This window comes from Passer domesticus, chromosome 5 (assembly GCF_036417665.1).
Source record: "Passer domesticus isolate bPasDom1 chromosome 5, bPasDom1.hap1, whole genome shotgun sequence".
In the NCBI taxonomy this organism is placed as follows: Eukaryota; Metazoa; Chordata; class Aves; order Passeriformes; family Passeridae; genus Passer; species Passer domesticus.
In genome coordinates, this window is record NC_087478.1 from 10953718 (window position 1) to 10967068 (window position 13351).

Consider the following 13351-nt stretch of genomic DNA (forward strand, 5'->3'; position numbering starts at 1 on the left):
CAAACAAAACCCAACAAGAAAATCTGCACACACAAAATGGTACTTTTTAACTTAACACCAGAAAAGCCAGTGGTTACCCCAATTTTGTACAGAGGGAAGACAGAGAGGTGCCAAAAGTTTCACTTGTGCATCAGGTTAAACTTCAGATCCATTCACTGTTTTAGTTATATTGAATGAGGAGCAAGAATGATTACATAAATTACTGCCACCAAAAAAGAGGTACTTTGCTACTTTATTTAATCAGATCGATGGATTGATGTTTCTGTGAGAAGGCTTTAGTTACTTTTAGAGAAGTCATTCCCTGTCACTTGTTCTCAGTTCTGTGTTACAAGAAATAGGGAATAACCAGTATTTTGAGTATTTCTCACCCTTGAGTGACACCAACTCACAGATTTCCCTGTCATATGTATCAAACTAAGTGAGCAGGCAAACATGCAGAAAAACTAGCACGGAGCAGAAACGAGGAAGCTGAGCTCTGAAAGTGAATATAGGGTATCTCACTGGGATGGCTGCATCTGTTGAGAGGAGCAGATGGTGGTATTAAGAAAAAGCCTTCCACAGCCTTCCTAAGCACAGCTTATCGACATCAGTCAACACTCCCTTGCTTCTCTAGACAGATGTTGTGCTCTCAGGCAGAGCACAATTTTTAAAAGTATCAGCTTAGACAAACCAGGACAAGATACGTAGCTCACAGGGGTTATCATACAGAATAATGTTTTAAAAATGGATTAACAAATGTGCAGTTCACTAAGTGTTCAGTGTAGCACCCTGCTTTCTCACAGAAGACAACTGTCCTACTGTCTCACTGCCCTGTCTTCTCACTGCAGCCTAGGTAAAGAGAAGAACAGGATCCTTCCCCAGCCTTTGTGTCTATATGCATCAAATGCTCAACAGTTCAAGAGTTGCCTTGGAGTTGCTCCCTGAGGGAGCAGCTACTGAGATCAAGTGAAAGTGCTCATAGTTAGGAATTTCTAGGTATGCTGCTAAATTGCAGATATAGAGATGAGTGCACACCTACCTACGAAAGACTACATTAACAAATGACAAGGTCACAAACTCAAATACTTCGTGTAGATTGCCCCTAGTCTACTGAAATGCAGAGTAACTTGTGTTCCTGTAGTAATACAGAGAAACAAGGAATTCTCAGAGCAGATGCAGTGCCTGAGCCCAGCTTGCTAAGGTAACCCAAACTGAGCTATCACCTCCCAAGGGGGCTTTCCCCACCTGCTTCCACCACGGGCTCAATCACCAAACAGTGCTGTCACTACCTTCAAGCAAACAGAGGACCACAGACTGAGATTTCACTCACACTGCCTACAAATCAAAACCTTTTCCCCAGGAATTGCAATGTATCATTTTCTTTTGGAACTCACTGTGGAAACATTTAATGTCATTCAGAAGCTTTCTGTACTAGTAAAATACTGGGAAATTTACTGCAAAGACTCCTCCAGAAGTAATCTCATGTTTTCCCTTAAAAGGAATTGAGACATTCCTTTTGCCCTTTTCATAAAGCAGCATGGGAATCACTGAGCATCAGTAGATAAAAAGAGAAATACTTCAGATTGAAATGATACACTCAAGTGACTCAGATTAAATAAAACATTCCAACAGAGGCAACGAGATCAATGTCTCTGAAGAAATACATGATTTTTTAGAAGGCTGCAATGACAAAAAATATCCTTCCAAGCTGCCAAACAGCAAAGAGAATATGAACAGCACAGTCTCTTCACTTACAGTTTCTAAACCATTAATGCTTCAAATAACAACATTCTTCTTATAGCAGCTGATTCCTCTGTGACTTCCACAAGTGCAGTCAACCACAGCAACAGAACTCTGCTGCTTTTACAGCACGAAATGCAAGAGACACTGAGAGCACCAGCACTGCCAGATTTTGGAGAAAGTGTTTATGAACACAAGCTTCTACTCATGGATAAGGGCAAAGCAAGGACTTGCAATACTGTAACATGCTTGGTACTGTCAAGAGAAAAAATTCAACAAGAAACATTTCTGAATTGAAAGTGAGCTTGCTTGTTTGTCTTTTAACCAATTTTCTTTTTTTGACTTCCAAACAGAACATCCAGCTTGATGAAATTCCATATGATTCAGACTTTCCAAGACAGCTACAATTCACAACTATATAGTTCACTACAGCTCATGAAGAACCTTCTCAAATAAAATATTTTACTGATACAAATCTGATACCTTATCAGATGACCAAGATTAATGATTTCACATATATTTCAAAGCTTCCAAACACAACACCAAGTGTAATAACTTTGCAGCAGTACTAGCAGAGCCAATGATGGTGAGAAGCACAGCTATCAACTTGAAATACATGACAATGTGATCAAGAACTTCAGTGGGAAGGGCTTCAGTCCAAGACTCTGTTCCAATTTAATTGTTTGGTAACTTGAAAGTACTACTAAGTAGGGGAAGGGAACAGTTCTGATTATCAAATCAGCATCTGAACTCTTTTCTTATCACAAAAACATGGCCCCTGAGCAGCAATTCTTCACCCTGCAATCGGGCTGCTGCAGGGTACTGCTGAAATTACTGGTATCTGAGCAGAGCTTTCCTTTTTTCATTTCATTTAAATACTTAGTGTTATGTTAAAGATTTGCAGCTCTACACATTCAGAATAGGTATAACTATATGGTAAGACATTAAAGCACATCATGTATTTTTGACATGGTTTGGGATCTATCAAATTCTAATGGAAATTCTCACCCTAAATCTCTGTTCAAACCCTGCATCCCTTGCTGCTGACTTTTTACAGTATTGTTTCCAGCAGGGAAAAGCTGGCCAGTTCCCAGGAACACACGTTTGGGATTGTGTCTGAGCTGCTTCCCCATGAATGCTGCCCCTCAGTGCCAATCAGATTAACCTTTTACTGGGATGTTACTGGCAGGCCCTCCTCTCAGAGCCTCTGGAACTCAACCCATTTCAAACACTGCTTGAAAGAACAGCAAGAGGAAAACAAAACCTTGAAACCAACCCTACAGAGCACTCCAGCTTCTCACAGTATTATCAAAATAGAATAAATGACACATTTCCTCTTCAACCCAGTAGCATCTCCTTCTTAACTAATAGTATTATATCCAAAGTAGGCACATGAATTTTATTTGGAATTATTTTCACCAGACTTAATTAAAACCGTTCACATATTGAAGCCTTCATATTGCTGTAGCATCTGCAGGCACAGTTACATACATGAAGGAGCCTTAGAATACTACATTGTATTTAATAAAGTTACTTTAAAACTTCCTGCCTCAGAATTCGTTTCTTAACCAGGATAAATTCCTGAATGCTTGGGGTTTTTTAAAAGACAGCAAAATAGAAAATTTCTGGGGAAAATCAGACATTATATACAACAGATGATACATACACTCCTGGAGGTGAAAAGGAGCTTTGTCAGAATATCATAACGAAGTCTCAAGTGAGCTTCAAAGTTCTGAGAATCAGGTTAAAACTACAAGAAAATATTTAACTGGATATGTGAAGTTTCCCTTATAAATCCTAAAGAGAAGCTAAGCCTATACCATTTAATTCATTAAAAGCAAATTTTCAGTAAAAAAATGGACAGTAGCCAATTTAAGTACCAAACTTTTAGATACAGAAATTCTTCACCTATGAGACTTCCTTCCCCTCAACCTTTCTTGCAGAACTATTCAAGTAACAGTAGGAAGAAGCATCATTTCCCAACACAAAAAAGGCTATGCCTAGTCAAACAAAGATTTACTTGGCCCTGCTTCCAGCAGTGACCAAAAGGGAACTTCCAGGGAAGAATAAGATCTGAGCAGGCATACTGGGACCCTTCCCTAGAATGTTTTCCAACAGATTGCAACTCTGGAATTTCATAGGTCAGAGGTCAGTGAAACTCATGGAAGAAGATTCCAAGATGGTGAGATATTCACCCCAAAGATGCAGGCTTTCAGCTGCAAGAAGCTCTGCAGTTTCATGTTGCATTTTTATACAGATGTCACTTTTTTATTAAGTCTTTCAGGTCTTACTGGTATCCCTTAGAAAAAGTTAAGAGCAATCAGCTTTCTGTTGTTACTCAGTAAATACTCTGTTGTATTTAACCTCAGCCATTTTTTTCTCCATCTCAGTCTGGCTGTTCTTTAAATTGAGCCTTCCAACACCTTTGATCCTTGTCCAGTTGTTTAATGTTCAAATTCTGTAACATGTTTTTGAGATAAGCAGACTTGACATGCAGTCAGTAGTCAAACTGCAAGGTACCCACACAAGGACATTACATTCTCTGCTCTTACCAGTTTCCAATTAACTGCTAAAATTCCATTTCCTTTACAACTTGTTGATCATAAACCGACATCATATCCAAGTAAAACTCAAAACTCACTCCATCACTGCCTTTTCAGAGCTGGGATTTATCCCTCTCTCACCCCCATATACATTTTCTATTTGATCTTGTTTTATTAGTCAGCAAATCTCTCAAGCTGTGCTAATGACAGCACTTGCCTTTGTTACAGACTCTCACCATATTGTGCCACAGCTTTACTCATCTTCTGGAATAGTAAGTCATTTAGTATATATAGTATTAGGAATAAGTAAATAAGAGACATTTTTGATTCTAGGTAAGAGCACAAACACAGGTCTAATTTAAGTCAAATAACCAGAAGATACAGTAGACTGATCTATCTATTATTTTATGATCACAACTCAAGTACTCAGAAATCACTTCTGTACAAAGCTAATCAATCTGCATATTCCAAACCCTGCCATGCTCATTTCTCAGGAAAAAGAACCACACATCAGCTTAATCAAACCTATAACAAATAAAAGCAGCCAGCCCTATCCACTGCATTTAGTCAACAGGCTTCTTGTCATAACTTAAAGTCGTAAGTACCTCATAAGTACTGCAGGAACTGATATAAATTCTTAGGAGTTAGCAGAAGGCTGGATGCATTTAATCCAGGAATTGAAAACATTCCTAGAAAGCACATATAGGACAGCTAAATCCCTAAAATAAATGGGATGCTTATTAATAAAACCACATTTAAAACTGCTTCAAAGAGTCCTGGAGATCCCACTTGTACTCCTTCTAGAGAGCTATGGAAACTACACCAATTAGGGACAGAAAAACATTGAATAAACAAAACACAATCCAGGGACAAAGGGTGGTACAGAAAGAAGAAAGCAAGAAAGAAGAAAGAAGATATTAATCCAAAAAGCCATTTCTCACACAGTGCCCAGCAACAGCCAAGAAAACATATCTAAACATAAAAAAGAGAATAAACCTATAGGGGACATGAAGCTTAAAGGGGAAGGATAGAAAGGCAGAAAAATCCTCAAATACTATGAATGCCAATGAAGAATATTTTTTCCTCTTCCTTCTCCTTTGTAAGAAGGGTAGAGCATGAAGGTCCTTGACAAAAGCATTTTAAACTTATTTTTCTCTCCCTTAACCTATTTCAATGCAAGCAGTACTTCAAAAAACATGAGAAACTTAATAAGATCACACCACTGAACACTCTAAAAACAACTTCACAGGAGAATTTTCATCAGAAGCTAACAGCTACATATGGGAAAGACACCTACCACTCCATCTGCAATCTTCCAGTCTGCACAACTTTCATATTTTTGCAGTTGCTTTTCAAACAGTTGTGCTATGGCTCGATGGACAAGTTCATACTGCTCCTATAAGGTACCAGATAAAAATTAATGCACAACATCTTTTCAAAGATGAATTATCACATTCATTTTAAAACAAACTTTTTGTTCTAAATATACCTTTGTTTGCACTGCAGAATGCCTCTGCGTCCTCATTTCCTGTATTAAATTAAATACATTGAATTCTTCAGGTATTTTCTGAAATAAAGAAGCAAGTTAATTACAATGACATAACTGTCACAGCAACAATACAAAAGCTGTTAAACATCAAAAAAATAAGTGTAACTTTTGTAGGTAATCTGTTCCTCTCCACACTGCAATTATTTAATTTTTTTTCAAAGCAACTCCAAACTGGCATTTGATTTAGACCAGATGAGAACATTTCAAGCGCTTTTGAAATGAGATATCCAATATTATTAATATGACACTGCAATGTTAACAATGCTTCATAATCTAAAAATCCCAGAATGAAGTTATCCCTTTATATTTGAGCTGCATGATAAATCAGAGACTGAGAATGTTGAATTCAAAAATCAATTTATATTGCAATCTATTTGTTAAAAATTAGAATTTTATAGTGATCTTTTTAGATAAAAACTTGATGTCAAAGGAAAGTAAGTTCATACTAAAGCACGAGTGCAATGAAACTAAACATCCAACCTGTCAAGAAGGTTCCAGAATGTCTTAAACATTTCACTATTTTTGAACACTTGGAAGCTCAATCAATCACTTATGAAATTACAGAATGTCATAAAACTTCTTTTAGGATTCCTTACCCCAGCTTTAAGCAAATTCCACGTATAATCTATGGCACAGATGGCTCCTGTTCTTCCACACCCTGCACTATGAACATAAACAGAGAGGTGTTAGATATTATTTAAATTTGATAAAAAACACTATAAGCCTTATATTTCAAAAGTCCACATTAAAAAAAAATCCAAATCCCTCAAGTATAATTTTAATTCACTCAGCCTGACACTATATTGTCTTACAAGTAAAATCAGCAGTGCAAAATGCAGCATTGAATATCTTAACGCAAGTTCTCATAGCCATTGGAACTGCAGTTGTGAAAGATGATTCACTGCTAACAATTTTATTGCCTCTTCCTTTTGTCACACTATTCCCAGCTACTACTGCTTCATCAGGTATGGTCTTCTCCAAGTTTAATGCTAAATGATGTAAAATGGCAGAACAGAAGACACTGAAAGACTTGCCACAATTTTCTGATTTAGTATCACATCCATATTTTTTCCTTTTTAGCTAAAAACATAAATCTGAAAGTTTAAGAATGACAGCAAACTATCTTATTTATTTTTCCTAATTGTATGAATTCCTGTTTTACACATGCAGAGTTATAATCAATGCCTATTTATTACATTATCATTACACTGTTGTAAAGAATCAACATTCAGAATTATATTGACATTCAAAAGGAACAGGACAGAGTGAACAGATTTCAGTGCTAAGTCGGTTTATGTTTTTAGACCTCACTTAAGAGTGATGACTCAAAAACAGAATGCAGCCCCTGAAGAGAATAACTAAGTTCTAAAGACTTACATCCCATTAATTTAACATGTCCTGGCTTATAAATCTTAATTCAATTTTTCCTGACATAACACGTGAACTTTTGTTGCTTTAAAAAGTGCTAAAAACAATAGGTAAGATTTCCAAATAAATTGCTGAAGTGTCAACACAGCAAAATACTTTCATAGCAATTCAGTCTTAACAGTTTTTCTGTTAGCCAAATTTCAGGTTAAAGATGAAACTGGTGTTGAGAAGTAAAGACTTCCCAACTGGAAACTACAGCCTACTCACTGAAGATCTTTTTTGTCATATTAGAACACAGACAGAGTTCTTAGTGATTCCATGTAGTCTCTCCTATTAAAAATGGAGCCTTTACTCTCAAGCTGATCTGCAGTGATCTTCAAAGTCTGTTTTGTCCTGATGAGGATTTATGTCTTAAATCTCAAAACAGGTCCCTTTTCAAAGGCTCATTCTTTTCTGATTGATATTATGTCTTAAACTGAAGTAAAAGCAAAATTTCACTGTGGCATCAGTTTTAAGAAAATAAAGCCTGTATGACTTTGAATTAAATTTTGACACAATTTTTTTTTTCGACTAAAATAAATAACTCAATTCTGACTTAGAACCAAAACTAGTGCAACCCATAACAAAAGTCTAGACTTCAAAAAATGAAAACATTTAAAAATTAAAAGATAAATACATTTGATACCTGCAGTGAATGCAAATAGGAACATCTTCATGTTCCTGGTATTCTCTCATCAAGCTGATCATGTCCAGAATAGAATCAAAAGATGAAGGGACATCGTGGTCAGGCCAGTTAACATAATGAAATTGATAGACACTGCGAGTCTCCTAAGGGAGAGCAGGGAGAAAGCTGTTAATGATAACACATATTTGAGTTTGTACCAAAGAAGTAGTTCCATGAACCTTTGCTTTGACAAGAGAAGTTATATACTGGATTAAAAATCCTACAGCCTTTACCGCTTCAAAAAATAGAAGAAAAATTCTGAAATCATATTTGAAGTGCTGATAGTGCCTAAGAACATGCCCTATGGGACAGTTCAGAAGCCCCTCTCTATTATATGGATAAAGGACCAACAATCCTGCACCATATGAAAAGGTTCTATGTCCTTACAGCTATAACCTGGAAATGGAGAAAATCTTTCATCTTTCTTCTTCTATTTGTACTTCAGTAACTTACATTGAGGAAAAAAAATGGGGGCAAAGGCATTGTTTTGTCACACTACAAAATAAAGTGTATGCACGTGTGCACAGAGAACAATAGAAATAATGGAGACCATATCTAAATATGGATCACACTTGCAACAACAACAGGTACATTTTTATTCTAGTAGCAGGAGCTACAATAGTACTAAAGACAAGGTAAGAAGCAGGCTTTAGAGCAGATTAGCTACTCAGCTACCTGAATCCCTGAAAATCCTCCCTTTCCTCACTACCCAAAGCATCTGCAGCTACCAGCAGCTGGTTCTACTGCACCTTTAATGCTGGTGTCACACCTCTGGGTTCCAGTATACCCCCAAAGTACTGTACTGGAGAGCACAAAGGCTGTGATCCTCCTACAGGCTTCAAGACCTACACTACCTTCTGTTTCAGTATGTGAGGAGCAACATAGCAGGCCTCTTGAGCATGGAAATTTATCTGCTTTTGATGCTTGACTTTTCCCAGCTCTATGGAAACACCATAGCTAGTTAAAACAAGAGAAAACACAAATTGAAAAATCTAGATGATAATGTAAAACCAAGGTCATCAATAAAAAGGAAGAGTTAGAGCTATCTATTAAGCCCCAGCAATAAATTTCACTTAATTACTTCTACAAAGACTAGTGATTTTTCACATTAGCAGAATGGTCAGGGAAAAAAAGGATTTGTTTTCTATATGAAAGTCAAAAATTTAAAAGAGCTTTTATAGTCCTTTTTCTCTACTGCCACTTATAAACTAAACAACCAAAGTTCTTTCTTGAAAATAATCAAGTTTCAGTCAAACTGTTTTTTCTTCTAGAAACTAAAAAAACTTTAGAGATTTATGGAAATTTTAAATCCTTTTGCATAGTTTCTTTTTGTATGATAATCCACTGCAAATGCTACAAAAGTGACAAAACATAATTATTCTGGAAAACCTGAAAGCAAACTTAAAAGGATATTACTTTTTACCACAAATACACTTTTCCTCCCCAGTGCAAGGCTATGCTTAGAATTCTTCAAAGAAAGATGAAAAATCTGCAGTTAATTTTACAGGAATCCTCAAGCAAATCTGCTACATAAATCTGAAGAAAAACCACTTTATCAGATGCACATATCAAATATCAACACATCTTGTTAACCCTTTCAGTGAAATTGCTCCTTGTTGGAACAAACATCTGTTTCCTTGCTAAGATCAAAAGCTCAGCACAAACTGTAACTTCTTGTTGCTGCTCAGTTTTTAAGCAGTACACAGGCTTCCAATTGGGACAGAACTCCCCAGAGTCAATAGCCAAACATGGTTTGCATGTATAGTGTAGGCAAGCAAAATCTACATCAGCTACAGTCTCTGGTGGAACTGGTTCATGCAATTTTTGGGTATTAAAAGGAAGGCAGGTTCTGCTTTGGGGGTTTTGGTATCCAGTTCTGTTTTGAAGTGCAACATTTCAAACAATGTCACAAACCCCAATTACTACACAGAATTTCTGTTATCTAAACTGTCCCACAGCCCAGTCAGTTATGAGCACTAACAGAAACAAACTGATTAAGTTCATGTATTTCTAGCAAATACTGCAGTAAATTATTCCCCAAAATTACTCCCCTCATGATTAAGCAGTTTTCATAACTGCTGCAGTATCTGTTGTTGAAATGGAACAAAGCTTTGATAAAGAAAACATAGCCACAAATGAGACTAACCTGTAATAAATCATTTATTAATGCTGATTGACAATTTAAATGACAGGTATTCTGTAAAACAGAGTATTGTGCTTTGTGTTTTTACAGGAGGACTCTACAGTTTTTATTTACTGGTAGCTGCTTTCAGTCAAATGAAGTCTGACATTTGACATCTGACATTTCAGTGTAACTTTATAAGAAAAGCTTAAGCCATTTGGGTAAACAAGAACATAGAAAAGGCAAAGAGTTTCACTATTCTTCCTTTATATGCTAAGACTTTAACATCACTTCCAAACTTTATCACTTACATCCATAATCAGCACCTAAAAAAGTGAAGATATTTTCATGAGTTTCTGACATTGTATCATTTTGGAGACTTTTGAACAACCATTGAAGGTGAGACCAGAAGTGACTGTGTACTTACATTTTGAAATTCAAGTAATAATGTTCTAATGAAATAATCTGTTCTTGCTTGCTCAGCTTCCTAAACATGAGAAAACAACAAAGCATTGGAAAAAATATTAAAAATCAATATGCAACATACAGGGCATAAGTAAAACTGCAAACTTTAAACCCAGGGGTCTTTTTTAATTTATTGGTTTTGTATTTATGATTTCATCAAGAGAGGGGCAATCAAAACACTGATTAACACACCAGCCAGTTAGCTTGCAGCACAGGATGTGCAAAATGGCTTAAAAGTGTGAGTTTTGAAATTGTCTGTTCCAAAGTCAATAAGCCGTCTGTTCTTATCAATAAGCCATACAAGAATATTTCTAAGTACCTCTTTTGCTTTATTTCTCCATACTTTTAATTTACAGACTGCCTTTCACAGCCATCCCTCTGTATAAAATTCAGCCTCTTACCACTCTATCCTTTGATGTCTCCTTTTATTTTTTCCTTTTCCATTGTTTTCAATTAAGGATGCATCTAAAAGAATCACTAATTATCTTGGTTGTGGCCAAAAAATCTAGCTTCTAGCTCACAGAATTTTCAAATCTTCCTTTGGAATATCAAGGAAAGCTTATACTGCAGAAATCAAACAATATTGTACTTTAAATACCATTAACACCAGATATGAAGATACCTTTAAAAACTTTGCATTACAGCTTCCCACAGAGAATTCAGGAGACTGAATATAGGCTTTAATGTGTTGCTATCTCCTCCTGGGAATTTACCATTTCCCATCAGCAATTGCAACACTGCAGGTTTTAAAGCAATGTAGCCCACACACACCAGAGCACCCAAAGGTAAGAGATTCTGCTGTAGCTAAGTCAATTACAACAAACACACAAACCCCTTTCACCAGTATGACAAGGAACAGGGCAAAAAGCAGCCAAATTTGAATCAACTTACCCTAGGAAAAGGTTACTCAGAATCTTTATAGACTAAAATTCACAAGTATGTATTTTCCTGACAAGATGAATTGGTGTGTACTTAATTTTTGTTAGACTATCCCAAAATCGTATTAGTAGCTGAATAAACAGGCATGCAAACTCTTTCTCAACACCTTAAAACACATCATGCTAATTAACTTAATAAAAATAACCTATTCCAGTGTTACTTTCAGTTCACTCAGAAGGTACAAGTCATAACAGACAAAACAACTGCACAAGACCTGGATTTTTGGAGCATGGTACAGACATTCAAGCAGCATATAAAGTTCAAGAAATAATACATAAAAACATACAAGAGCAAGGGACACAGGTTTCCTTCTTTAAAAAAATGAAACAATCATGGAGGATTCAAAAAATCACACAGCTTAGATGTGCATGTTCCTTTGAGAGTCCTTGTGTAAAATTTAGTACTGAACAACTAAAAAGCCCACTATATACATTTAATTGAACATTTAAGTTACAAACCCACTCAGTACTTGAAAACTAATTGATAAAGCTTTATACTTACACAAGAAACACGAAATGGTCCAAAAGTTACAGCTGCTTCTCCATACAGAGGCCAGTAACGCTCACATTTTTTCTGTTAAAGTAAAGAATCCTAATTTAATTCATGCACGGTACTGAAAGATGATTAACAGAAGCAGAGCAGACAAAATCACAGCCCTGAATGCCTTATTCTGGACTTCTTTTAAAATAATAAAATAACATTCCTTTTGGATAACAAGAGAAAAACAAAACCAAGACCTCAAACAACCAACATAAATACAGGCAAAAGACACTTTGCAAATTAGGATGCACACTTCATGTCTGCCTGTACCATATGCATAAGCATCATGCAGAGGGGAGCAACGAAAGCTTAGTTTTTGTCAAAGTTGGGAATTCACAATTCTGCATTTCCTTCTAAGGTCATAAGAATAAAGAAGAGAGATTTTAAAAAAAAAAATTGTTTTTGCAGCTGTATGAATTGACAGGAAATTCTGAAGGACTTGGGATTTTCATAGTTGGCCTTCATCCCACAAAGAGCAAGACACTTTTTCCACAGTGACACACACAGAAACAAACCCTTGGTACAGGGTTCTGTACATGAACACATATCCACTGAGATAATCCATTAAATAATCATGTAACCCTAAAAATGGGGCAAAGAAATGCAGTCTCATGGACTATTTCCTATGTACAGAAATGTAGGAATAAGCATTCTCATTTCATCTGGTATTATTATCACAGTTACGCATTTGGCATATGAAGTTTCACAGCTATTGCCCCATATGGGCAAAGCTCATTTATTTTTGTATTTAGGACACATACCCTTCCCATTTCAAATTCTCGACAGGCCATTACAATTATCTGGAAGAAAAAAAAAAAAAAAAGATGCTCCAAGTTAAATGATTTTGGATCATGCAACTTAAACCTACACTTCAACACTTGCTTCTGTCAGGGAGATGATACACTTCTGGTTACTATGGAAGAGACTAATTATTGATAATATTGTCCTGCATACACATGCTCTTGTAATTCTAAAACAGCAACCAAGTTTCATCCTTCACAAAATCTACATCACTAATACAACACTTCAAGGCTAGTTAATTCAAACTCACTGTAATCCTGTACAAATACCTTATTTATTCAGTCTGACTGTAAAGTCTAAACTTATAAAAATATAGAACCCTTTGCCAGCTGGAAGAAACATAGCTATATTTGCATAAATAGACATAGAATGCATAAAATATGAACAAATCCCCCCAAAAACCTCGACCATCAAATTTCTTAGATGAAGCTATTTCAGAAAGCATGAGTAGCACAATAAAAATGCACCAACAGATCAGCTATTTGTTACAGTAAGTAACAATGACATACATGTCAAACAACTACCCCCCCAAAAAAAATTTCAGAAGTAAATTGTCAAACCTATCCAATTTCCACAGGAAT

The 13351-nt window shown here is 36.1% G+C and overlaps 1 protein-coding gene across 2 annotated transcripts in view; it reads right to left on the reverse strand.

The window, feature by feature from the left end:
* PTPN12 (protein tyrosine phosphatase non-receptor type 12) overlaps positions 1–13351 on the reverse strand; it is a 69286-nt gene that overhangs the window by 19765 nt on the left and 36170 nt on the right. For both annotated transcript variants that reach the window (XM_064421921.1, XM_064421920.1), the window contains exons 5-11: positions 12731–12769; positions 11931–12002; positions 10453–10512; positions 7865–8007; positions 6408–6474; positions 5752–5829; positions 5560–5658 (exon numbers count right to left, since the gene is read on the reverse strand). In XM_064421921.1, the coding sequence (XP_064277991.1) occupies positions 5560–5658; positions 5752–5829; positions 6408–6474; positions 7865–8007; positions 10453–10512; positions 11931–12002; positions 12731–12769 (558 nt within the window). The remainder of the gene's footprint in view (positions 1–5559; positions 5659–5751; positions 5830–6407; positions 6475–7864; positions 8008–10452; positions 10513–11930; positions 12003–12730; positions 12770–13351) is intronic.